Below are 27586 nucleotides of genomic sequence, written 5' to 3'. Positions count from 1 at the left end.
GCGTTGGCGATTGGTGTGCGCCTGGAAGGACGCCCTTGGAGCAGGGAGGAAGGACGTAAGGCAAGCAGCCCAGCCAGGGCAACCCCTTTCTTTCCCAGAGAGGCGGGGCGGGCGCTGTCCATGCCTCCTTTGGGGAGGGGAGAAGAGCCGATGGAGATTGGTGGTGCCAGGGCTCAGACTGCCAGCAGAGCCCAAACACCGGGAGCAGTCAAGGCGAAGGCTCCTAGAGGGACCAGGAAGTGCTACATCTGCGACAGTGCTCAGCACATGGCCAAAGAGTGTCCCCAGAGGCTCCAGAAGCACACTGCAGCCTCAGCAACAGTAAAGGGAACAAGTCAGCAGCCGAAGCAGCCGCAGGGGGAAGAAGACGCCTGGTTGGAAACAGAGCCACTGGGGCCCAACCAGGCAAGTCAGTGAAGCAGTCCCCAGAGATTTTACAGCCCACAGACCCCCTCCCACCCAAACCAGTGGTGCAACTCACCGCATCGCTCCAGTTGCCCACTGGGCACACCATGCAAGTACCAATAACCATTGACTCTGGGAGCAACGCAGACTTTATAGGAGTGGACTTTATCAAGCAACATCGCATAGCACTCATGCCAGCCACGATGCCCCTAAACGTCGTCACGGTCGATGGCAGGAAGCTACTTGGAGGAGAGGTGGTACAGCAAACACCACCGATGGTGATGCATATTGGAAACCACCGCGAAGTCATCAGCTTCAACGTCACCCACCTGTCAGACACGCCCATAGTGTTGGGTATGAGTTGGCTGGATAGGCACAGCCCGGCATTAGCATGGTACCAGCGGCAATTGACCTTCTGCTCCTCCTACTGCGCAGAACACTGCATCCAGACCCGCCAGGAGGAGGAGGGGCAAGAGGATGAACCGCAGTTACACCTAGGCATGGTGCAAGCGGTACCCAACAAGTACAAGGAGTTTTTGGAGGTCTTCTGCGAGAGGGAAGCGGATAACCTGCCTCCCCACAGGCCTTACGACTGCAAGATTGACCTCCTGCCGGGAGCGACGCTGCCGACTGGGAAACTGTATTCCATGTCTGAAGACGAACTGCAAGAACTCAGGGAGTTCATAGATCACAACTTGAAGCGGGGGTTCATCCAAGAATCTAAAGCAGTGGGGGGCAGTCCCGTGTTTTTCGTGAAGAAGAAGGACACGCCCCAACGCAGGCTCATAGTTGATTATAGGCTCATAAATTCCAAAACAAAGCCCGCAGCATTCCCCATGCCCAAGATCGACGACCTGCTCGCGACGGTGAGGAAGGGACGGATCTTCACCAAGTTGGATCTACGAGGGGCGTACAACCTTATACGCATGCGGGAGGGCGATGAGTGGAAGACAGCCATGTTTACACCTTTAGGCACCTATGAATATCGCGTAATGCCTTTTGGTCTGCAAAATGGCTCCCATACCTTCCAAGCTTTCATGCATCACGTGTTAGCGGGACTCCTCTACAAGAAGTGCGTTTGCTTCCTGGACGACATCCTGGTCTTCTCGGAATCGCAGGAGGTTCACGAGAGGGACGTCAAGGAGGTCCTGCAGAGGCTACGGGAGCACAGACTTTACGCCAAACTAGAGAAGTGCCAGTTCGACATGACGGAGGTGGATTTCCTGGGCTACAAGCTGTCCGACAAGGGACTCGCCATGGACAGCACCAAGGTCCGCGCGGTGTTGGACTGGAAGAGCCCGCGCAATCGGAAGGAGGTCCAGAAGTTCGTCGGCTTCGCCAACTTTTATCGCAAGTTCATCAAAGGGTTCGCGAAGGAGACGGCGGCCATCACGGACACCCTCAGCTCCAAGAAGAAGAAGTTCACCTGGACGGACCAGGCGGAGCAGTCCTTTCGGAGACTCAAGCGTCTCTTCGCGTCCGAAGAACAGCTGCTACATGTAAACCCCAGCAGACCAATGAGGGTTGAGACGGACGCCTCGGACAGAGCGGTGGGGGCCGTCCTGTTGCAGCAAGATCCGCAAGGGGAATGGAGGCCGTGCGCATTCTACTCCAGGAAACTCAGCAAGGCGGAACAGAACTACACCATCTGGGACAGGGAGTTGCTGGCCATTCATGCAGCTTTCAAGGCGTGGCGGCACTTCCTCGTCGGAGCCAGACACACAGTGCAAGTCTGCACGGACCATAAGAACCTGGAGTACTGGCGCACGGCGCGGTTCCTGAACCAGAGACACATTCGCTGGGCGGAGTTCTTTGCGGATTTCGATTTCCGGATAGAATACATCCCGGGAGACAACAACGTCATGGCAGATGCACTATCCAGGAAGCCGCAGTATCTCGAGGAAGCGGCGCCGGTGGCGGCCAAGCACATTTTCGCACCGAAAGCGTGGGCGTGCGCTTCAGCTGCCGTGGACCTGGACGCGGTGCGTCGAGCGCTGCAGACGGATTCGTTCGCACAATCCAAGATGGAGGAGGTGCGAAAAGGCACAGCGAAGGACGACGAGTTCCAGATACAAGACGGACTGCTCATCCGCAGAGGGGCTCTCTACGTGCCCGGAGACGACCTCCGCGCGAAAGTCTTGCAGCAGCTACACGACGTGCCCAGCGCTGGGCACTTCGGCAAGGACAAGACGGCGGAATTAGTAACCAGAGACTTTTGGTGGCCCAAGGTGAGGGGAGAAGTCGCGGATTACGTCTCCAGGTGTGACACCTGCCAAAGGGCCAAGCCAGTACACAGGAAGCCGGCGGGTCTACTAGAACCCCTGCAGACGCCGCTCGAACCGTGGGAGAAAGTGGCCCTGGACTTTGTCACAGATCTGCCCAGCTCGCGAGGCAAAACAGCGGTGCTCGTGGTCGTAGACATGTTCACCAAGATGGCGCACTTTATTCCGTGCGCGAAGGTGGCCACAGCGGAACAGACCGCCAAGCTGTTCATAGACCACGTGTTCAAAGCTCACGGCCTGCCACGGTCCATCCTGTCCGACCGGGGTCGCCAATTCATCTCGAGCTTCTGGCAGAAGCTGCTGGGCATCCTGAACGTCAAAATCAACTTAGCGTCGGCACGACACCCGCAGACCAACGGACAAGCGGAGAGGGTCAACGCCATCATGCAGCAGTACCTGCGATGCTACGCCAATCAACAACCCTCGACCTGGGTGGACTACCTACCGCTGGCCGAGTTTGCCTACAACAACACGAAGCACGGGTCTACAGGAGTGACACCGTTCTTCGCCAATAATGGGCGGCATCCCAGAACTTTCCCGGGGTTAGAGACGAAGGGGGAGGGGGAGCCAAGGGGAGCAGAGCACTTAGCAGCAGAGTTACAGGAGGTCCACGAGCAACTCCGCAGGCAATTGGAACTGGCGAAACACGCCTACAAAATGCAGGCAGACAAGCACAGGAGGGTCGGGGAGGACATCCGGGTGGGGGACTGGGTCTGGTTAGCAGCCCAGGCAGTGCCGGCCAGGACGCTAGCTAAGAGGAAGCTCAAGCACAAGCAGCTGGGACCTTACCAGGTCGCGGCGCAAATCAATCCAGTGGCCTTCCGGTTGACACTCCCGGAGGGCTCCAGAATGCACCCAGTCTTTCATAGGTCAGTGCTCACGCCCTACAGGGAACCCCACAGGTTTCAGGCGACAGGGAACGTGCCAGACCCACTTAACGAATCTCCGAAGAGGGAGGGGTCACGGAGGGCGACGCCACTCAACGAGGTCACGGAGATTTTGGACTCGAGGTGGGGGGAAGAGGGGGTGGAATACCTCCTCGCCAGGGAAGGTACCCCAGCCAGCGCTAACAGGTGGGTACCGTGCTATGCCGTGGAGGAGCACTATCTTAAAGACGAGTTCCATGCACTCTTCCCACACAGACCTATGCCGGCAGAGTATTTCGACGACTGGCTCTTCACACCCACTCTGTCAGCCAGTACGTTCCAGGGTTTTTCATCAGCTGAAGAGACGACGCCGGACACTAGCTCCTCGGAGGGGTCTCTCTCGGGGTTTGCCACAGACCGCTCCTATTGGTGGGACACTCAACCGGAGGTGGGGTGGCGCAGGGAGTTGCTGCGGGGACCTTTGCAAGCAGTCTCACCAGAGGTACCCGGGGGAGGGGAGGACATGGACGTGTTGGGGGAGGATCCTGGATTCGAGCACATCAGCAGAGAGATGGAAGCAGAGGAAATCGACGTCGACGAGCCAGTTGCGGTTGGGCCGGATGCAGTGGACCGGCTACACACCAGGGGGGAAGAATGGTATCCCGCACTCACACCCACTGGACTGGAGCACCCGGAACCCACACCCGAAGAGGGGGAGGGGGGAAGGGGGGGCTTCGAGGGGGGGATGGATGTCAGGGAATCAGGAGCAGGAGCACTGGGGAGAGAGGATTGGGAGAGCGAAGGGGAAGAATCCGAGGGCAGCGTAGGGGAGTATGACAGTGGCCCGAGAGATTCCATGAGCTTCTCCAGCGAATCAGAAGATTCCCAGAAGGGGGCGCCGATGGTCAGGGCAAGGGGGGTCCCAGGGGGGACGCACCAGAAACAAGGAGCCAGAGGGGAACCCCAAAGCAGCAGTGGAGGATCAGGACCAGTTTCCCCACCAGAGCGTAGTGGGGGGGAGGAGTCACATGTGTCAGGAGCAGTGTCTCCTCCAGAGAGGGAGTCAGGGCTGACCACACCTCCAACGGAGGGGAGGTCAGTTGCAGCTAGCCCCCCCGATGGGGGAAGCAGTGACAGCAGCAGTGGAACGGTCAGGAGGAAAGCTGCTGGCTGGGCGTGCGCGCCAAGTTCAAATGTGCAGGCGCGCGGAACAGCAGGAGACCCGGATGGGGAACCAGCTCCTAAAGCCCGCCGGAGGGAGGGAGAAGGCTCAGGGGAATCAGCGGGAGAAGAGGCTAGAAAGGGCGGAACCCCGGCGGGCAGGCGGACCCAGAGGAGGAAGGAGCAGCGGAGAAGGTGGAGCAAGGCTAGACTATTAAATTGGTGTCAAGGGGGAGGAGACTCAGACGGAGCATCAGTGGTCTGAGACTTTGGACGTGGGGCTGCGCGCTGCGGCTCTGGAAGTGAAACTGAACTTCAATAAAGACTTTTATACTTAACAACGAAGCAGCGTTGGTCCTTAGTGAGCTGGGACCTAGGGTAGCTCTGACAACAATAAAAACAGAGTTCATAAAGATAAAATATACAATCGGAGCAGCAATAGCTCATGTGTTAAAATTGTTGTAAGCTGTATTTTATCTGCTGCTCAGTAAGTTGTTCAGCCTTGGGTAAGTTTTACTCATCAAAGCGTTTTAAATGAAAAACACCCCCTTCTATACAGTGAACATAATTTGTAGTTTGGTTCAAAGAATGTTCCCTAGAACCCTGCAGTGTGGGTGTATTGGTATTCCTCATCAAGCAAATCAATGAGAAAAGTAAGTTTGAAGACTACCATTGTAAACTTCCTCCTACTGCTAACCTTTGCTCTCATCTCTGGAAACAAATCCTAATTTTCCTTCTCCATAGTTCTGAAGCTCTTTGCCAGAAACACAGGAAATGCCCCAGCTAAATCTAGGGAGGGTAACCCTAAGATAGTAACGGTAAAGGGACCCCTGACCATTAGGTCCAGTCATGGACGGCTCTGGGGTTGCGGCGCTCATCTCGCTTTACTGGCCGAGGGAGCCGGCGTACAGCTTCTGGGTCATGTGGCCAGCATGACTAAGCTGCTTCTGGCAAACCAGAGCAGCGCACGGAAATGCCGTTCACCTTCCCGCTGGAGCGATACCTATTTATCTACTTGCACTTTGATGTGCTTTCGAACTGCTAGGTTGACAGGAGCAGGGACCGAGCAACGGGAGCTCACCCCATCACGGGGATTCGAACCGCTGACCTTCTGATCGGCAAGCCCTAGGCTCTGTGGTTTAACCCACAGCACCACCCACGTCCCAACCCTAAGATAACTCTGCACTAAATCTAGAAGGTCAACCACATATTTTTTTCTTTAATCCAAGCTCGTTCCATGCTATTCCCAGTAAATCGCATTTAGAAGTACCGCGGTGGGGTGGGGAGCAAGTGCACCCACAAATTGAACTATGTGGTCGGGAATTTGGATGGGGAAGGATGTTGGGGAAACCTCTTACCATGACATGTCTCCCACAGCTGGCATGAGCCACAAGGTCTTGTGGATGCAGCAGGAGTCCTGCAGGTTTCCTTGCTGACCAAAGCATACTGCCTGCCCATGCACTCCAATGCATGTAGCTTGCAGATGGTTAGCCACGTGCTTCTCTTGGTTCTTTGGTCTGTAGCACAGATGTCCAGGGAAGAGCTGGGAGGAAAAGCAGGAAATCACACTATTGACAGGGGGCTGAAATTTACAGCAGGGTTGGGGAATCTGCGGCCTTCCAAGTTGTTGTTTGACACCAACTCCCATCAGCCCCAACAAGCGTGGCAAATGGTGAGGGATTTATTTTACTTTTTTGAATTTATACCTCGTAAATGGAACATATTCTAGAAACCAACAAAGCAAAAACATTTCAAAACAGTTAAAATATTCTGAAAAGAATTAAAAACCTACAAGTTAAAACACCCTAAAAGCAGTTGTGGTTAAAAACCATGATCCCAGGGTTGGCAGGAACAGTATTCTTCAGTCACCAAATGCCTGAGTAAACATGGGTGTTTTCAAATCCCTCCTGACCACCACTGGAAAGGCCCTGTCCTAAGTCTGCACCAACCAGCATGATGGGAGTTGTAGCCCAACAAAAACTGAAAGGTGACAGGTTACCTATACCTGCTTTACGGGGGCAGCCTGCACAATTTGTGACCCGCAAAGCCAGATGCTTCCTGTCAACCAGAATTCTCTACAGTCCACACAGCAAAATAATGATGTGTGGACAGTTCAGTATAAACCCGTCAATGACATGTTGCAGAATATACCCACACAAAAAATACACCCAGCAGTCTGGAGGGGCCCTCAGGAATAAACTTAAAAGAAGAATGTCAGGTTGGGCATATATTACTTGACAGAGATTGCCAGTATCACAGGACGAATTCTCCGAAGCTTCAGCGGAAAAAGGGAATCAAATTACTTATTACTTATCTGACTAGCATCCCCCAAATAAAAACCATCCATTTTTATTTCACATGCTCACTTGCCTTTGTTAGAAAAAGGTCCCTGCAGGATCTAAGGTAACTCGCTGCCACACTTCCAAATCTCCAGAATATATGTTTTTGTCTCCTTTTCTCTCCCTATTTTACACAACCAAAGCCCTCTTTCCCCTTTCTGTTCTTTTAGCCAAGCTATATCTCTACTAATACCAAACGACAGCTCCATCAAGGCAGGTAAAAAGATGAAACGGACTAAAGTGGGACAGGGCTGAGAAAACGGTATTTTATTGCTAGCAAAGCTCGCTTTATTTCTCCAAAGCTTTCTAATCCGTCATGGGCTCATGCCCTTGGAGGGTTTAGCTTTGTAAGAGAAATGAGATACCTATGGCTACTCACCCACATTCATACGGCATCTTACACACACATTTTGCCTCTTGGGCTTTCTCCCATGGCTGGCATTCTGGGGCAGCTGGCCCAGTATCTGTGCTGGGAACTGAGGAGAAAGAAGAAACAGACGATCTAGAATGGAATGAGCAGACCGGCCAGAGATTATCTTGATAGCCCTGGCAGAGCCGACAATGTTCCTTCCTGCTTTGTTTTCTCTAGAGTTAGGTGGCGAGGCATTTCCTCTCCCGCGATCTCAGTGCCAGCAGCAGCAAACTTATTATCGAGTCTCCGCAGCCATACACGGTGATAAGGCTTCTTGAAACGCTCTCCCCTCCTGACAATCCCCAGTCACAAAATGAGCCTGGCGCCTGGCTAATTTCGAACGCTGCCCTTTTAACTCTGTTACCGTGTTCGGTAAGACGTCGAGACCATCCAAGTGCTATGTGGGTTTGGCAGGAAGGGCCACATTTCAGCAGCAGGACATCTGCTTTGCATGCAGAAGGACTCAGGTTCAATCTCCAAATTTGGGCTGGGAGTATGACCCCTGCTTAAAACCCTGGAGAGCTGCTGGCAGTCAGCATAGACAATGATATCTTTTATTTATTTCATAAAATTTATACACTGCTTGATTGTTAAAAAAAAAAAAAGCACCTAAAAGCAGTTTAAAGGTAAAGGTAAAGGGACCCCTGACCAAAAACAGTTTACTAATGAGTTAAAACAATAAAATGATCACTGAGGAAACAAAAATTGGTGCAAAACTTTTGAAAAGTTAAAACAACAATAGACTAAAAAGCAGACCGAAATGCACATCAACTTCCTACATCTCTTGACAGGCTTGTCAAAACAATAGTATAATAATAATAATAATAATAATAATAATAATAATAATAATAATAATAATACCCCACCCATCTGGCTGGGTTTCCCCAGCCACTCTGGGTGGCTCCCAACTGAATATTAAAACACAATACAGCATTAAACAGTATAAACTTCCCTAAACAGGGGTGCCTTCAGATGTCTTCTAAAAGTTAGATAGTTGCTTATTTCCTTGACATCTGATGGGAGGGCGTTCCACAGGGCAGGTGCCACTACTGAGAAGGCCCTCTGCCTGGTTCCCTGTAACCTCAATTCTCACAGGGAGGGAACCGCCAGGAGGCCCTCAGAGCTGGACCTCAGTGTCCAGGCAGAACGACGGGGGTGGAGATGCTCCTTCAAGTTGTGTTATCAGCAGGTGCCAAAAAGAGCACAGTGAAGGTGCCTGCCTGATATCCATAGGCAGGGAGTTTCAAAGGGTAGCTGCAACCACACTAAAAGATTGAATTCTCGCAAATGTGGAAAGGGTGTTATGTGGTACCTGTGTCAATTCCGCTGATCGAAGCGGCTGAGGGGGCGCATATGGGGCAAGGTGATCTCACAGGTAAACTGGCCCCCTGGTTTTTAAGGCCTTTATATACTGATAGTAACACCTTGAGCTTGGCCCAGTTGCAAATCAACACAATGAATGAGATGGAGCCAATGGTCTGACTCGCTATAAGGCAGCGTTCTAGGTTCCTCTCAGTCGGTGGGCTTTGCTGGAAGGAAAGCCGTTTGGGAATGGGGCCTCAGTTTCCCTCTCTTTCCCTGGGCTGGGAGCAAGTGGGGAAGAAGAACAACCAGCCAGCTCAAAACAAACAGTGGTCTGATTTGCTTTCTGCAAGAATCCAAAGAAATGGCACTGGCGGCCCTGCTAGAAACCTGATGGGACAGGAAGATCGGCTGCGAATGCTAATGCTGTGCACCTTCTAGCCTACGCTCAGCCTGTAAACAAAACCATCTATCAGAAAGACGCCATAAGACTCCGGTGACCTTTGCTCCAAGAAGAGATGCGTGCTGAGTCCCCACCCCTGAGATTTCTTGGAGATTGGGGGCACACATAGCAATACAGAAGAACAACCACCAAAGGACCAGGAAAAGAAACTGCACAAATTTGATGCTTGACGACTGGCCTGTTTGTGGCCTTTTCTGTTACTGAACCTCCGGTCCTGAGTTATTTCTACTTGAAATGTAATCCCAATCCATCAAAACATAATTAAAAACCTCCCCGTTTGCAGCCTCTGGAGCGACTAGACCTGTCTTTTCCCTCTGGTTTTACAATGAGGGGGAAATCTATTGATTTTTTTCCCTTCACAGTACCGTGACTCAAAAAGGCCAATTATGTTTACTTTAGAAGCTCTCACAAACACAGTTAATGCAGCCCATTCATTTTTAATATACCTGTTTTAAGGCAACTCATTTCTTTTGTGAACTTTTTTTAAAAAAGGCATTCTCTTTCTTCATCACTGATGCTTCTCTCTGCCCACACAGTACTGAAAGGGTTAACAACTGACAACCTTGGGCTGAGTTTAACCATCTAGCACAGGAGTAGCCAACGCAGTGCCCTCCAGTTGTTGCTGCACTACAACTCCCATCATTCATGATCATTAGCTATGCTGGCAGGGGCTGATGGGAGTTGTAGTCCAACAGCATCTGGAGGGCATCACGTTGGCTAATCCTGATATAGCAGCAGTCATGGGGCAAATTCCAAAATGAGGAAGGGAAGGGAAGTTTGGAGCCAAATTATAGGTATCTCTTCCTCCTAATATACTTTTGAATTGAATCCCAAACCTTCTGAACTGGATCCATAACTGGAAACAGAGGGAGCTGTCTCATACAGAGTCAGTCCATTGGCTTCAGTATCATTGACACTGAATGGCAGAAGCTGTTTTCAAGCTGGAGTCCTTCCTGGGAACTTTTGCATCCAAAGCAGGGGCTTTAGCGCTGAGTTAGAAGTTCAGAAGCTTCAGCTGGTGCAGAATTCAGTGGCCAAGATGGTTTAAACATATTGCATCCTGGCCCAACTGCACTGGCTGCCAATTAATTTCTCGGCCCAATTCAAAGTGTTGGTTTTGACCTATAAAACCTTAAACAGCTTAGGACCGCAAAAGAGCCAGTGTGGTGTAGTGGTTAAGAGCGGTAGTCTCGTAATCTGGTGAACTGGGTTTGCGTTTCCGCTCCTCCACATGCAGCTGCGGGGTGACCTTGGGCTAGTCACACTTCTTTGAAGTCTCTCAGCCCCACTCATCTCACAGAGTGCTTGTTGTGGGGGAGGAAGGGAAAGGAGAATGTTAGCCGCTTTGAGACTCCTTTGGGTAGTGATAAAGCGGGATATCAAATCCAAACTCTTCTTCTACTTCAAGGACTGCTTATCCCCGTATGAATTGACCTGGACCCTGCGATCATCATCTGAGGCCCATCTTCTTGGTGAGAGTTCTAGAGGGTGGCAACATGATAACGGGCCTTTTCTGCAGTGGCTCCCCATTTGTGGAATGTTCTCCCTAAGGAGGTTTGCCTGGTGCCTTTGTTACATATCTTTAGGTGAAAAATGCTTCTCCATAACCAGGCCTTGGGCTGACTGGACTTTTTATGGCCTTTTAAATGTGTTTGGGGGGGGTGTCACTGGTTTGTTTTTGTTCTCATTTTATTCTGTATTTTGTGTTTTCATTTTGTATTTTTATGTTGTGAACTGCCCTGGGATCTTCAGAGGAAGGGTGGTATAGAAATTTAATCAATCCATCAATCCATCATACACCTCCCCCATTCTGTGCTGCATCATTCTCTGGCGTTCTCCCCATCCTCCTCCTCTCACACTGTGCAACTTACCAGTGAAAAGAAGCATGGATTGTCGGGGGCGGGGGCATCCAAGGAATGCCATAGCTGGGACTGAGGACATGGGTGCTATGGTGCATTGTTGCTGCACAATTTAGTAATGCTGGGAAGCAGAGGAAATGTAGTTCCCCTGGACCCTTGGAAGCTGCAGCAAGTGCCCACTATAGTGCTCTGAAACTCAACCTTCTCCCATTGAAAATGAGGGGAAGAGAGGAGTTAAGCCTACCAGCTGACTCCAAATTGGTGGCATCATCATCATCATCATTATTATTATTATTATTATTATTATTATTATTATTATTATTATTATCATCATCATCATCATCATCCCACCCAGGGCTTTTTTCAGGGGGAACTCAAAGGAACAGTACATTTCTGAGCACAACTCAAAGTGTTGATGCTGATCTTTAAAGCCCTAAACGGTCTTGGTCCAGTATACCTGAAGGAGCGTCTCCACCCCCATCATTCTGCCCGGACACTGAGGTCCAGCGCCGAGGGCCTTCTGGTGGTTCCCTCACTGCAAGAAGCCAAGTTACAGGGAACCAGGCAGAGGGCCTTCTTGGTAGTGGCATCCGCCCTGTGGGACGCCTTCCCACCAGATGTCAAAGAAGAGAAGAAGAAGAGTTTGGATTTGATATCCCGCCTTTCACTCCCCTTCAGGAGTCTCAAAGCGGCTAACATTCTCCTTTCCCTTCCTCCCCCACAACAAACACTCTGTGAGGTGAGTGGGGCTGAGAGACTTCAAAGAAGTGTGACTGGCCCAAGGTCACCCAGCAGCTGCAGGTGGAGTAGCGGAGACGTGAACCCGGTTCCCCAGATTACGTGACTACCGCTCTTAACCACTACACCACACTACCAGACTTTTAGAAGACATCTGAAAGCAGCCTTGTTTAGGGAAGCTTTGAATGTTTGATGGATCACTGTATTTTAATATTTTGTTGGAAGTCGCCCAGAGTGGCTGGGGAAGCCCAGCCAGATGGGTGGGTTATAATAATAATAATAATAATAATAATAATAATTATTATTATTATTATTATTATTATTATTATTATTATTATTATTATTACTCAGTTCCAGCACCTCTCAGGTGAGCACCATTGCCATTCTAAGAGAACAAAGGAGCTGTTCACAGTGAGTTCTGGCACCTCTTTTTCTAGAAAAACAACACTGATCCCACACAGGCAAAAGTGACAAGGCTTGCCTTCCTTCAAATGGGAGAAGATTCTCTGAAATCCAGTTAATGTCTCTGCACCCAGTGAATAGCTTTTGCGGTGCAGGGTGTTGTTAAATGGCTAAAACTGATCTGGTCTTAACATGCTCAGTTAAGTTTGGACAGTGGAATGCTTCTCTGGAGGTCCACAGGCGCTGCTCTGAAGTTTCCAAAGAAAGATCAGGCTACAAGTGGACCCAAAAAAAAAGTCCTAGATCTACATACCTCTCCTCCGGCACTGGATATTGTTGATGTTAGGAGACCACTTCAGGGTGGGCTCGCACAAAAGGACAGCTGCTCCTTCCAACTGCGTGTCTTCTGGGCATGACAGCTTTACCTTCTCTCCGATCTGATACAATGGTTTCACTGGGTCCGCACTCAGTCCTCCTTCCAACGCAGGCAAGACACAAGCCGTTTCTAGGGAATAAAGAGGAGAACCAAGTTGTGGGGGCTGGTTCATTAGGGTGAACATTAAGGCCCTGCCCCAAAGATAAACTGGGCAAGGGAGAGCTGTGTCAGGACTATATCCAGAGGGAGGGAAGAATGAAAACACATTTGTATCCCTAGCCCTTGAGGGCTGTGAGGTGCAAACAAATGCTCCCTCTCAGCAGTCACCTAGAAGAAGAAGAAGAGGAGTTTGGATTTGATATCCCACTTTATCACTACCCGAAGGAGTCTCAAAGCGGCTAAGACTTTCCTTTCCCTTCCTCCCGCACAGAGGTGAGTGGGGCTGAGAGACTTCAGAGAAGTGTGACTGGCCCAAGGTCACCCAGCAGCTGCATGTGGAGGAGCGGGGAATCGAACCCAGTTCAGCAGATTACAAATCTACTGCTCTTAACCACTACACCACACTATTGTTACTCCCTTTCCTCATCTCCTTCGGCAATGGTCATGAACAGCTGCATGACAGAAATTTAAGAACGGTGTCCTTTTCCTGGCATAGAATGACCGCTCCCCAAATGGAGGGCGCCCTTTTCGTGCCCACGCACAGCACCCCGGTCCTACATGACTCCCGGCGGAGCGCTCCTGGACCACGACCCCAAGTCACAAACCCTGAGGTTCCCGCCAAACCTCCGTTCAAAGAGCCAATCGTGACTGCGGAGGCAGAGCCAGGTGAGCGGAACACTAAGGATTGGGTCCGCTCTTTAAACATAAAGGGGGGCGGAGCCTACATGGGAGCTCTTAGTCAGCTCCAGAGCTTCACTCAGCCTTCCTGCCTTTCGTTTAGGCCTTTTATTGCAGGTTAACTTCTTCTTTAGGGACGCGGGTGGCGCTGTGGGTTAAACAACAGAGCCTAGGACTTGCCGATCAGAAGGTTGGCGCTTCAAATCCCCGCGACGGGGTGAGCTCCCGTTGCTCGGTCCCTGTTCCTGCCAACCTAGCAGTTCGAAAGCACGTCAAAGTGCAAGTAGATAAATAGGTACCGCTCCGGCGGGAAGGTAAACGGCGTTTCCGTGCACTGCTCTGGTTCGCCAGAAGCGGGTTAGTCATGCTGGCCACATGACCCGGAAGCTGTATGCTGGCTCCCTCGGCCAATAAAGCGAGATGAGCGCCGCAACCCCAGAGTTGGCCATGACTGGACCTAATGGTCAGGGGTCCCTTTACCTTTAACTACTTCTTTACAGGTATGCAGGCACTGCTACAGTCTTTTTTATTTTTTATATTAATGTTTTTATTAACAATTTCAACATGCACACTGTCAAAACATATCATATTCATTATTTCACCCTTTCCCCCCTTCAAACCCTCCCTCCCCCCTCAAGACTTCCCTCAGCTCCTCTCTCTCATTTCTCAGCATATATTGTTCTCTGCATGTTATAAAATTATATGTATCCTTAAGTTATCCGTCTATCATGTTATCAACCAATAAATTTGTGCATGTTTATTCAAAACCTGCCAAGGAGTCCAGTTCATTTTGCTATCTTTTTAGATAATTTGTAAAAAGCTCCCATTCTTCCTTAAAGTCACAGTTGTCCTTGTCCCGCAGTTTGTATGTCAATTTAGCCAGTTCTGCATAGCTCATCAAGGCACTGCTACAGTCTTACAATGGTTGCTGTTGAAGGACCGGGAAGGAATTTCCCTGCATTGGCAGCTTTTGCCTTCCCTGTAGCAAAACGTCACAACTTTGGCAGTTAAAGGTCTTGGGTGGAATCCTTTAGTCTATCTTACCTAAATTGGGGGGGGGGTGTAAAGTGGTGACACACGCCCAGTGGCGTAGCGTGGGTTGTCAGCACCCGGGGCAAGGCAAGTAATTTGCGCCCCCTAACCCGTGGATTTGCGCCCCCTAACCCATGGATTTGTGCCCCCTAACCCATGGATTTGCCCTAACCCCAGATGTTGCGCCCGGTGCGGCCGGCCCCCCCTGCACCCCCCACGCTACGCCACTGCACACGCCCCCCGCAGCAGCGATCCCAGCATTCCCCGTTAAAGGGGTTGTGTTGAGGGGGGGACTGGGCCGGGGACTGGGAGGGATAAACGACCAATGCCTAAGGCAAGGTCTTCCTACATCTGAAAGTTTAATAAAGTTGTGGCAAATTTTAATCCCATAACACGTTGTCACGAGTCATTATTCCACCCGAGTGTCGCCTGGGGTCAGGGGGTCTCTGCCTGGGCACGCAAATGTAAATAGTGAATTGAACTTTGCAGCCAGGCTTACAGATACATACTCTGGCAGCTCATCTCTCCAACGGTCCACCTCAAGCCTTCGCCACAGGTCACCACTGGCTCCCCCACAACAGCATATCCGTTATTGCAGGTGTAAATGATGCTCTTCCCCACAGGATAGGATGAATCGGCATCCTAAAAAGTAGAAAAATTGAGGATCACTGAGTGGAAGGATGCCTCTCTATTCTTACATGCTTGAAGAATTCTGACGTAATTATTCAAAATATACAGCGTTATAGAATTATTTGTTTGCATTTTTGAATGATCAGCATCGTGGCCCAGGACATGGATATTTCTGCCTAGGTAAACTTGCTTACTGCCTAAATAAACCAGTGAACCAGCAATGAAATCCATATATGAAATCCATATACAGTGGTACCTCGGGTTAAGAACTTAATTCGTTCTGGAGGTCCGTACTTAACCTGAAACTGTTCTTAACCTGAAGCACCACTTTAGCTAATGGGGCCTCCTGCTGCCACCGCGCCGCAGGAGCCCAATTTCTGTTCTTATCCTGAAGCAAAGTTCTTAACCTGAAGCACTATTTCTGGGTTAGCGGAGTCTGTAACCTGAAGCGTATGTAACCAGAGATACCACTGTTCAGTAGTACCTCGGGTTAAGAACTTAATTCATTCTGGAGGTCTATTCTTAACCTGAAACTGTTCTTAACCTGAGGTACCACTTTAGCTAATGGGGCCTCCTGCTGCTGCCGCACCACCGGAGCACAATTTCTGTTCTCATCCTGAAGCAAAGTTCTTAACCCGAGGTACTATTTCTGGGTTAGCGGAGTCTGTAACCTGAAGCATCTGTAACCTGAAGTGTCTGTAACCCGAGGTACCACTGTAGTACAATCAAAGTACAAACATATGGACTCAGAAGTTAAGTTCCACTGAGTTCAATGGGGCTTAGTCCTGGGCAAGTGGGAATTCCAGGTGGCCTTCAGGTCCTGTTTGGATTATTACAGCTCCTATCAGCCCTGACTGCTGCCCATGCTGGCTGATGGAAATTATAGTTCCACAACATCTGGAGGTTACCGCATGGGCTACCTTAGAGGTGCACAGAACTGCAACCTAAATTTTACTACTCTTATCTATGCAGAGAACCTGCATAAGGACGGCATTCCATTGTGCTTCACTTACTTGCACATATCCATTTTCCAAGGGAGGAGGTGGCGGGCAGGATTCTGTGCCCAGTGTAGACACATCAAAGCAGTGTGGTTCTATTGAACTATAAAGCAAAACATTTTGGGGAAAAAACATGATTATAATTTATTTCAGAGTTCAAGAGATTTGTCACCTTTCATTTCAAAACACTTTACTTCTCAGAGGTGTCTGTTTCTGCTTCTGCAAGGCCACTAAGCTTTTATCAAATTTAAATTATCAGCATCTGGAGAGGGCCACAAACACACCCATGGAGAAAAAGCAGCTTATGGATGCCCACTGACTTTTGTCTCTTTCTTGTCCCAGCCTAAATGAAATGCTCCAAATCCTTGCATGAAAAAAAGTTAGTTTGAGCTAACTTTTTCCAGGTCACAAATAATAAATACTTTTTCCAGCTCACGAATAATTCTCTAATGAGATTGAAAAATTGCAATTTTAAAAAAGTGTTTATATCCTGATCGTACAACTGGATTTTCCATTCAGAACTGTGCTTGCCCAATTTCTGCAATGTTGCCATTTCAGGTCCTCCCAAACCATTTGTTGAAGGCACTGAAAAGTTTCATCTTAAGCACTTGGTAGACATTTGTGGTGGTTTCAGAACTCCAAGCCATTCACCCATCTTGCACCCAGCACCAAAAGTGGGTCTCCCTGCCTCCATGTTGTTTTATAATTATTCATACTACTTTATGAGCACAAAGTAAAAATGGTAGGATGTGTGGCAAAATCAACACAGAATGTCTGTAATACAACATAAGAAATAAAAGAAGCAATTGAAATACCATTAAAAGCCAATAGGCATATTCAGTGTGATGGATGTGCTGTCTTCTGTCTTCAACCACAAATCCACAGATGTACTGTAGACCACTTGAATGAACCTTGTGGATCACTGGTGGTCCAAAGATCACTGTTGGAGAACCACTTCACTACACCATGTATATGGGCTGACCTCCAGATGTTGTAGGACTACAACTCCCATCAGCCTCATCTAGCATGACCAGTGGTCAGGCATAATGGGAAATATAGCTCAGCAACTTCTGGAGAGCAATACATTGACTCTCTCTTCAATGTATAATTTGCAACAAGTCTCAGGTGACTCCAAGACTTGCCAAACCATATTTCCTCTTAGCAAGTATCATTTCCACCTACCGAAAATGTTGCAAATCCTCATCCTCACACTGGCGGCTTTCGGTTGCTTCTCCAATGCAGGACCTTCCACCGCCACTGGGACTGGGATTATTACAGCTTCGACTTCTTGATTTCCTTCCTCCTGAACAAGAACTCCATGAGGACCAGCAGCTCCAGCTCCCATCAATGACTCCTTCATAATGGCAGGAAAGGTCATGCATCATTTTTCAGTGGATCAGACACAGGATACTATGCAACTCACTGTCACAAGATATTCACCTGCACCCTCCTTCCTCCAGAGGAAAGAGCTTGAAACCTGGACAATATTGGGAAATTTGACATATTTGATTCCCCTTAAGGAGTGAGGGCCAACTGCACCCTTGTCTATGCACCAGCCTTCAGTTTCAGCTGCTTCCCTTCTTAGAGGTGAAAATAGCTGAGCTGTTAACCATGGGTAGGCAAACTAAGGCCCAGGGGCCGAATCTGGCCCAATAGCCTTCTCAATCCAGCCCACGGATGGTACGGGAATCAGCATGTTTTTACATGAGTAGAATGTGTCCTTTTATTTAAAATGCATCTCTGGGTTATCTGTGGGGCCTGCCTGTTGTTTTTACATGAGTAGAATGTGTGCTTTTATTTAAAATGTCTCTCTGGGTTATTTGTGGGGCATAGGACTTCATTCATTTTTTTTCTCCCAAAATATAGTCCAGCCCCCCGCCCCAAGGTCTGAGGAACAGTGGACTGGCCCCCTGCTCAAAAAGTTTGCTGATCCCTGCTGTTAACTATTACGGTGGCCCTACAGTTCACACATTGCTGCAACTGCACAGAAGACCAACAGAGATCATTTGGCAGAGCCCTAGGTGATTTACAGTAAATCAGCAAGAGTTCATGACTCCCAGTTGTTTGACAATCGCAAGTAAGGAGGGGGCAGAAATCCTGATGTACTGATTCCTTGTCTCTCAGTACCAGTGTTCCTCACACGTAAATTATGGGTACATAATTGCTTGCTGTTGACTAAGGACTCATCCGGACTTCCTTTTGCATCATGCTTTCTAGGCACAGATCAGCACTTAAAAGCACTTTTTGTGTCCTACTACTTTCCCCGGGAAAACCTGCATTTTACTGCTGAATCAGAGCAAATGGCAATTCACAGAAAAGCTGACTGTTGTCCCCCCTGCCCCGGTGAATCATAATCCCAATTCCCAGCTTTATTTTTTTCCCCAAAGAGCAAGCTTCCAGGACTTGTATAACCTGAGATATGAGAGGAAATGCACAGCCACTATTCTTGTTGTTGTTGCTGTTGCTGCTGTTGTTGTTGTTGTTGTTGTGAGAAACTGGCCTGCTCCCCTTTTCAGTGTTTTGCTTTAAAAATTCCTGTGGATGCCTATAGAAAGCAGATGTGTACCTTCCAGCATGTGACTTACAGAATGTGGTGGGTTATTATCTCCAGCCGCTCAGCTATCAGACTCTCCTCCCCCTGAACCACTCTTTTGCTTCCAGGTTCGGTTGAAACCAAGTTTACTAGAACCAGGTTTGGATGAAACCAGGTTTACCTTGAGGTTCTAGTAAAACAAATGCAAGTTACAGTCGATCCTGCAAGCCTGCCTCTGGCATTGAAGAGGACAGGGACAAGAGTTGGTCCTTTTGCGATCTAAGGACCCAGCCACACTTTCGCTTAAGCCATGCCTAGAAAGCATGAGTCTGGGTGGTCTTCCACTTGACCCATGCTTTGTAGGCAGAGGTCCAATTGGCCTTTGCCCCACTGCCCTCCCCCCCGAAAACCTACTTTTTAGCACTAAATCAGAACAAAAAGGCAACTGGCAGAAAACCCCATTGCTGTTTGCTCCAAGTCAGCACTAAATATCACAGGCTTCTTCAACCTTGGCCCCCCAGATGTTCTGAGACTACAATTCCCATCATCCCTGACCACTGGTACTGCTACCTAGGGATCATGGGACTTGTAGACCAAAAACATCTGGAGGGCCGAGGTTGAGGAAGCCTGAAATATCAGGTTTCCCTTGGGGTGGGGAAGCAGTGGGAGAAATGTAGAGTGGATAAGCCCTAAGTAACTTCAAATCACAGTAACATCATGTGTGCATGTGTGCATTAGGGGAGGGCCTGTAGTGTCCACACATTGCACTACCTGCTTTAAACACTTCCACTCTAAAACAGGAGAGAAATGACTTGCCTGGCTGGTCTTGCACAAGAGTTCCCAGTTCGCAAGCTGCTCCAAAAGTATACGGTTTGCAGAAGCATAGGCACTGAGTTTCCACAACAGCCGGCTCACCGCCATTTCGACACGGGCGGCATTTGCAGGGATCGTTTTCGCTCAGGTACTCTTCGATGGCTCGTTTCAGGTGATGCCTTTTGACGGATGCACAAGGTACCTCCTTCACCAACTCATACAGTGGTGTGAGCTATATATATATATATATATAATTAACATGTCCAACTGTTTGTTTGTTTTCAAAGAACATTACTTTTTTCTTACATTCTACTTGGCTCCCCATTTTTTCTCCACGAGGGGGAAATTGCACTCAAAAATTATTCAAAGGGAGAGAAGATGAAATTAATGTGTGGGGTTTTTGTTGAATTTCCCTTACTTTTGAGTAAGGTGCACATGTTTCAATTAAAACCCAGGAAAAGACACCTGGAGGCAATTCCTCCCATGGTGGTTGTTTTTTTAATCAGTAAGTGTGGACAGCTGGGGAGGCTGCACAACGCTGGTCCGATCTTTACTGGAAAGCAGAACCACCACCCCCATGCCTAGCCACCTTGCAGTGATGAGGAGTACGCTCCAAACCCCTGAAATTTTAAAGGAATTCTCAACTGCCCTGAGAATTAGGTAGGGGAAAAAATGAAACCTATTTTCTTTTTGCAGGGGAAGAAAACTTCTGTGAAATTGGAGGCCAGATTTTGGCACAGTATTAATGCTACTCTTGCCTCAAGAAACAAAGAGCAATGTTCAGCGCAACCAACATTAATACATGTCAGTCCTGTGTGATTAACATGCCTGTTAAAATCCGTGGGACATAAACGAACTTAATTTGTTACGACTGTGATAATAGGGCTTCCAGGTGGTACCGTGTTTCGCTCAAGAGGTGAGTAGGTTCAGACCTGCTTAAGAGTGACAAAGAATCTGAGCATCCTCAGATCATTCCCTGGACATCAGAGTGGAAAACTTCTATTGTTTATTTTTTATTTATTTTTTTAACTTTGCCTTTTGCCATATTTCTAGAGCAACTTCCAAAAGGACAGCAGCAAAATTAACAGATGAAAGACAACAATAATGACTAAACAGGCCAAAATAATCAGTAGTTAAAACTATTTTAATTGCCAGTGGAATCCCTTTAAGAATTAAAATTGCATGTGGCGTGCAAGATGCAGCGTGTACATCTCAACCTGGTTTACATTCTTTTTTTTCTTTGCATAGTCTAAAGCAAGTCCATCTTTTGGCAGATAAAATAAAAAAAATCCTTCCAGTAGCACCTTAGAGGCCAACTAAGTTAGTTATTGGTATGAGCTTTCGTGTGCATGCACACTTCTTCAGATACACTTTTCGTGTGCGTGCACATCAAAGCTCATACCAATAACTAACTTAGTTGGTGTCTAAGGTGCTACTGGAAGGAATTTTTTTATTTTGTTTCGACTACAGCAGACCAACATGGCTACCTACCTGTAACTAGAATTTTGGCGGATACTTCATGAAAAAAGTGGGCCGTGTTTTCAGGCGAATAAGTACTGACCTGTGCATCTGTTGAGGTTTTGTCTTTGGGGGAGGGGCGTGTTTCATTCATTAGATGAAGTTAGCCAGTCACCCAGGATAATGTCTGCTGTGTGATGCCTATACCTAACCAAACTTGTTCATGTGGGCTACACAGCTGGCAAGCACTGTGCATATGAATCTTAATTATGCCAAATGCAATAACGCTGAATTGCTTTGCTTAAATCTGACATCTTGAAATTTCTGCTTACTCACTGGATCCGAGCAAACTAGATGCTCAGACTGAGTATAGGGACCTTAATTAACTCGCAAACAAGGTACAATGCTCACAGGGATTTCTGCTTTTATTTGATTTATTTGACTTAGCAAGCTCAGCAGCAACTTCCTTTCACTTGAATAGCGTTTTTTGGGGAAACTACAATGAAGGAGAAAAAGAAAGGAGATTTTTTAAAAAGTGGGCATGAGTAACTTACACTAAATGGAAGTCTTGTCTAGCTCTGGGTGGCAGTAGCCATGTCAGGGACAGTGATGGTAGAGCTGCTTCAGCGATATTGAACTGAAGGCATAAGCCTCTCTCAGGAAGCCTTGCAGTAGGAGTTCTCCTTTTGCACTTTTAAGAAGCCAGTAGACATTCTCAGATGGTCACGACTCAAGGATGCTCAACATCATGCCCACTGCCTTGCTCTTGATACCCAAGCATTGATTGTTCCTTTGTAAAAACAGAGCCTCTGCATGCACACATGATATCCACATAAGCTCTCTGTGTGTGATGGGTGAAGCCTGCATTTTGCAGTGCACCAGATCACACCTTAAGGATGAGGGAGAAAGTTGGTTCAGTTCGCATTAACTGCGAACCGATCTAATTCGCAACCCCTAAACCAAGATGCAAATCGAAACAAAAACTATCCTTTGAAATCTGCACGTCTCTGAACTTTGTGATGCCATTCTCCAACCAAATAATACATAGAAAAATGCACATGTCTGGGGGGAAGTGTGCATAAAATTGTGAGCATTTTAAAAAATATAATAATACAAAAATGCTTTATATTAGGAGAAATTGCTTGCAGAAATGTGTCTATTAGGCAAAATTGCATACAAAAATGTTTACATTGGGATAAATGTGCACTAAAACACTGATTAATTTTTGGGAGAACATATAAAGAGGCATTTTGTGGAGAACTGAATGTTAGACTGGAAAAATGAAAGTAGCCGAAATAAACAGTTGCATCTATCTCTAGGGTTCATGCAGCATGCAAGTGGCATGTGTATAAGCTCTGTGCAGAAGATGAGATCAACATTTGAAGGTTGGAAACAATGACAAAAAGCATGATAAGAACATAAGAATAGCCCTGCTGGGTCAATGCAATGGCCCGTCTAGTCCAGCATCCTGTTCTCACAGGGGCTGAACAGCTACCGTGGAGAAACCCGCAAGCAGGATTCTAGCACAAGAGCACTCCTCCTCTGTCTTCCAGCAATTGGTATTCAGAAGCATATTCCCACTTCATGTGCTGAAAATCCCTGGCGTTTAACTGTATGAGAATGATTCATCTAATAAAAAAAAAAAAATCACGCAAATCAGAGTTTTACCTTTTGCTTAATGACTCTAGGAGAATAGGACACCGATCTAGCCCAGAAGGAGTACCGTTGAGTATTTGCCACAGGATCATTTATGTCCATGTAGCTTAGCCCAGCTACAGCTCCGGGACTTCCTCCCTCAACTAACGGGTCAGCTCGAATCTGATTGCTTCTGGTACCTGGAAGCATGAAAAGAGCACAGCGTTTTAAAAACAAGCATTTTATATTGTCAAACAGTTGTGTGGTGGCACGTACAACTGACATCTAAATGGACTTGAGAACATATAAATTAAGTACAGTTGGATCCTGAACGCCTTGGTACTCGGATGTTTTGGCTCTGAGAAGCTGCAAACCCGGAAGTGAGTGTTCCAGTTTGCGAATGTTCTTTGGAACCCAAACATCCAACAGGGCTTCCGATTGGCTGCAGGAACTTCAGCCAATGAGAGGTTTATAGAAAACCTATAAGCAGGACTCAAGTGCAAGAGCCCTCTTCCCTAATGTGGCACCTGATATTCAGAAGCATGGCTGCCTCTGACCTTGGAGACAGAGCACAGCCATCTCCATGAATGTTTCTAACTCTCTTTGTAAAGCCATCCAAGTGTTAGAATTCCTGCTCCATGATTGCAGTCATGGGATTTTTGTCTATCACATGACGGTATATGTTTTGACTCCACAGAGTGGAAAGTGACGGAGACAGGATGCTTGTGTTATTGTGTTCCGTGAAGTGGGACTATTGTTCTTTGTTGTTTTTTTCACTTTGCTGTCTGACGCTAGAGAGAGAGGGAGCCATGTTGCAGTGCTTTCTGTGTGTTTATACATAAATAAAGTAGATTAGCCAAAATGCTGAATTGCTGGGGTTCTTTTACGTAACTGCGAAAACTCTGCGGATCCCTAAGTGTGCCGGTGTCTGTTGGCATCGGTCGCTGTGATGTTCGGGCTGAAGAAAGCTTATGAAGCTCCCGAACAATCGACCAGGAGGGAGGGAACATGCCAGTCAGGCATGTGTCTCTACCAGGGTCATACTCAAGTGTAGGCTGAACTCCTGACACCAGGTTGGGGGCCATCATTGGGTCAGGGCTGGTTCAGCTGCAGGTCAGCACAGAGACTCGGAGACAAGCAGTCAAGTTGATTCTTTGCTCAAGGAAACAGAATACAAACAGAGAAACCTACGGCAAGACGGGCCTCGGTTAAGCAGTTGCCAGAGCCTCGCACTTCCCCCTGCATCTCCTCCTCGTCCACCTGTTTCCCCAGCAGTCTTAAACTCCTTCAGAGAAGGGCCCCCATGTGCTCTTTGCTCTGCCTCTTTGTGCCCTTGGAGACAAGGGAGCTGCGAAGCTGAATACAGTAGGACCGGCCGGCTCCTGTTTGCTTTAGTGAAACATTCCAATCGGTTAAGCCGGACGACTGCTATTGATCAGGAAGCCTCTCCAAGAACACACACACAACTATTTACCTGAAGATTGTTTCAGCAGTTGATCTAGTTTGTTGCATTCTGTTTTCTTCTTCTTTACGAACAGAAGATTCCAGCCTGATGAAGTGCATTTGTGCATGTCCAGCATGCTCAAACCTAGGCCAAGAAATGGGCATTAACCTTGATGATCAATGAACAATCGATGCAATCATTTCCAATGTGCAGGAAAATGTCCCACACAACTGGGTCCCAAGGTAGCTTGGAACTTCTTAAGCAAGATGGATTTATTTACTGATTTGCTTGTTTATTAAGAGCTGCACCCCACCTTTCTGCCTAAGCGAAAGGCTTCAAGGCAGCCTACACATTTTTTTAAGGTCTCAAATAGAACTGTAAAGGAACCATCAACAGGTGATTCCAGTCTCTGGTTCCATCAAGGCCAAGCACAACTTGCCAGAAAGCAGCTGGCAAGCAGAGATGAAGATGCTGACATCGCCTATATTAGTAGATGAAGACGCAGATGAATAGCCATTTAGATGGGTAGTGTCACAACCTACATAGGCTAGCTGCATGAATCTTTTACCATCTTGGGGGAGGAAGGCTAACAAAAGAGGTAAGTATCCCAGACTCTGGAAGAGGGAGAGGAAATCAGGTAAAAATGGTGAGTGACAGCAGCATCCAAAGGAAGGTGGGAGGAGAAAAACAGGTTTGGATATACCAGTGGCAGCCTGTAACAGGAGATCTGTGGATCATACAGCTAATAGGGGTAAGAAACAGGATCAACGCCAAGGACTCCAGTCATTTAAAGGGGGTCTGAGCTCTTGCAGCAACAACTCCAACCAGTATATTCTGAAGTAAGAGTATAGTCGCATTCTGAGGGTTCTCTGGGGGTGGGAGGGAGTGGGAAAACAGAGAGTGAATTTAATGGCTGATACACCGCTGTGGGTTAAACCACAGAGCCTAGGACTTGCTGATCAGAACGTCGGCGGTTCGAATCCCCGTGACGGGGATTCGACGGGGGTGAGCTCCCGTTGCTCGGTCCCTGCTCCTGCCCACCTAGCAGTTCAAAAGCATGTCAAAGTGCAAGTAGATAAATAGGTACCACTCCGGCGGGAAGGTAAACGGCATTTCCGTGCGCTGCTCTGGTTCGCCAGAAGTGGCTTAGTCATGCTGGCCACATGACCCGGAAGCTGTACGCCGGCTCCCTCGGCCAATAAAGCGAGATGAGCGCCACAACCCCAGAGTGGGTCATGACTGGATCTAATGGTCAGGGGTCCCCTTTACCTTACACCATTGTATCCCACCGGCAAAACAGCGACAGTCTGGAAGTGTACTAGAACTAGATTCTACTCTTGCTTACTAGGTTAAGGGCTCCTCCGCATTTCATATAAACAGAGAATAATGTTTTGGGGTTTCTCTGCTGCTTGCATGCAAGAATAGAATGCATTTTATTCCCAAACTCACTCCTTTATACTGCGGTTGGCACTGTGGTCTAAACCACAGAGCCTAGGGCTTGCCGATCAGAAGGTTGGTGGTTCGAATCTCCGTGACGGGGTGAGCTCCCGTTGCTCGGTCCCTGCTCCTGCTCACCTAGCAGTTTGAAAGCACATGACCACATGACCCAGCAGTTCGAAAGCACTTCTGGCCACATGACCCAGAAGCTGTATGCCGGCTCCCTCGGCCAGTTAAGCGAGATGAGCGCTGCAACCTCACTCCTTTACTATTTGGGAATGAGTGTACCGGTACACTACCTTGTGCTTTTGCACTGTCTGAAGCAACATGAAACAGAACTTTGTAATGTCCTCCCAAAGATCCAGAGTGCAGGAAATGTGTTCCGAACTGTTCAATCAGCCTTCGGTATGCATTATATTCATAGAAGGTGGGAAGGTTAGCAAGCTCTTTCCAAAAGGGCTCAGCAAGATTTAGAAATTCCGGCTGTTTATTGATGAACTGAGCAACTTCCACGCTGTTTTCGATAACCATGAGCAGATTACTCTAGGAAAGCAAAAAATATATAGAACTCAGGCAGTTGTTTTCACAATAGTAGGAAAGTGTTTATAAAAAGAGCAATTTACAGCTGATATCTCCTGGATAAAGAATTCTTTGTTAACTGCTGAATTTCACATGCTGGTTAGCTATTTGGTGTCAGAGTTCAGCAAACAGGGAAATACTGAAATTTCAAACTACCTGATCCAGTAATGCAGAGGTTTTCAAACTTTTTAGGTCCACGGCTCCCTTGACCAACTACATTCTTTCTGTGGCACCCCTGTGGGGCTCAGCAGCTCTGTTATATCACCCCTTGCCCGCAGAGCTGGCAGCCTCTCACTCTTTTCGAACACCCTCCCTTGTGGAGTGTTTCCTCAGCCTCCTTTCCTCTCTGCTCTGCTTGGGTCTCTGAGTCTCTGAGCTGCTCCACCTGCCCCGAGGCTGCCTCAGCTCCTGGCAACCAACACCCCCTGGCCAGCCCCAGGGGCACCATTTACTGTGGAGTTTGTAGCCAGGGCTGCTGCAACAAACAGCTGTGCAAGCCTCTGAGAGGCAGAGATGCAAGAGGGCATCAGAGAAGGGATAGGAGGAAAGAGGGCCAGTGTTACACACAGCACCCCTGACCATCATTCAAGGCACCCCAGGGTGCCATGGCACACTGGTTGAAAACCACTGCTGTAATGGATGATGAGGGATGGGAAAGAAATTCAGTTCTATTCACATTTTGATGTGAATTTGATGTGTAAAACAGAACGTAAATCAAAGCACAGTGATCCTTTAAATTTTGCACGTTTCCAACTTACAATATGCACGCATAACTGTGTATATTAATAGACACTGTGTATGAAAGCACACAAATAGTGAAAATAACATTAAAAATGCATTAAATTTGGGGAAATTGCTTGCAAGAAATTATGCAGAACACTGGGTACCTTTGAATGGCTATTTTCAATTGTATTTTTTTCTTCCCGGCGGTAATTTTTTCCAGTTGCAAGCCTCTCTGTGTGTTTTCTATAAGCCCAGGAACTGTTGTAAAATTCAGCGCTGAAGTCATTCTGAATGGCCACCTATTAAAAAGAAGCAAAAGGTATCTATATATAAAATTCTCTAGAAAGAAATAAAATATTGGCAATTCTATTGTTTCTCAGCCCAGATACTAGGTACCTTCATGCTAGCTATTTTCTTGAGGAAATGTACAAATTTAACTCATGCCACCCAAAATTGTGTGTGAAACATTAAACCTAAACATCCACAAACTACACCAAATTTAGTGTATTATAAAGCACCTGTCCCCCTCCCCAGCAATTCTGTCATGACTGCCAGATACATGCTTTCTTTTTAAAGTTATTGTGATGTACTGCAGGTTCTTCAGAGTTTCCTTTCCTCTGTTCCTTCCAGGCAAGGACCACAATTTAAAGCTGTGTCTCCAAGCCCCTCTCTTTGCTCTGGAGCTTTCCCCTCAAAAAACGCTCTTTAAAGCTCAATTGGAGTAAACATCCATCCACAGAAAACCCAAACTGACTGCTCCGAATCAGCTTTAAAGAGTAGGTTTTAGTGGGGAAAGTCAAGGTCAAAAAACCACTCAGAGACGGAGCATTTGTGGACCTCTGCCTGGAAAGTGTGGACAAAC

The 27586-nt window shown here is 47.8% G+C and overlaps 1 protein-coding gene across 1 annotated transcript in view; it reads right to left on the bottom strand.

Moving 5' to 3' along the window:
* Positions 1–27586, bottom strand: part of C7 (complement C7) — a 42198-nt gene that overhangs the window by 4102 nt on the left and 10510 nt on the right. Inside the window, exons 7-17 of the mRNA XM_083576074.1 lie at positions 26889–27023; positions 25722–25965; positions 24016–24129; positions 22575–22741; positions 19452–19680; positions 17285–17456; positions 16118–16205; positions 14984–15116; positions 12543–12734; positions 7433–7529; positions 6073–6257 (exon numbers count right to left, since the gene is read on the bottom strand). Coding sequence (XP_083432200.1) covers positions 6073–6257; positions 7433–7529; positions 12543–12734; positions 14984–15116; positions 16118–16205; positions 17285–17456; positions 19452–19680; positions 22575–22741; positions 24016–24129; positions 25722–25965; positions 26889–27023 — 1756 coding nt within the window. The remainder of the gene's footprint in view (positions 1–6072; positions 6258–7432; positions 7530–12542; positions 12735–14983; positions 15117–16117; positions 16206–17284; positions 17457–19451; positions 19681–22574; positions 22742–24015; positions 24130–25721; positions 25966–26888; positions 27024–27586) is intronic.

Source organism: Podarcis filfolensis (genome assembly GCF_964270895.1).
Source record: "Podarcis filfolensis genome assembly, chromosome: 11".
Classification (NCBI taxonomy): domain Eukaryota; kingdom Metazoa; phylum Chordata; class Lepidosauria; order Squamata; family Lacertidae; genus Podarcis; species Podarcis filfolensis.
Note: the sequence above shows the minus strand (reverse complement) of the source record. Positions and strands in the feature narration are given on the sequence as shown.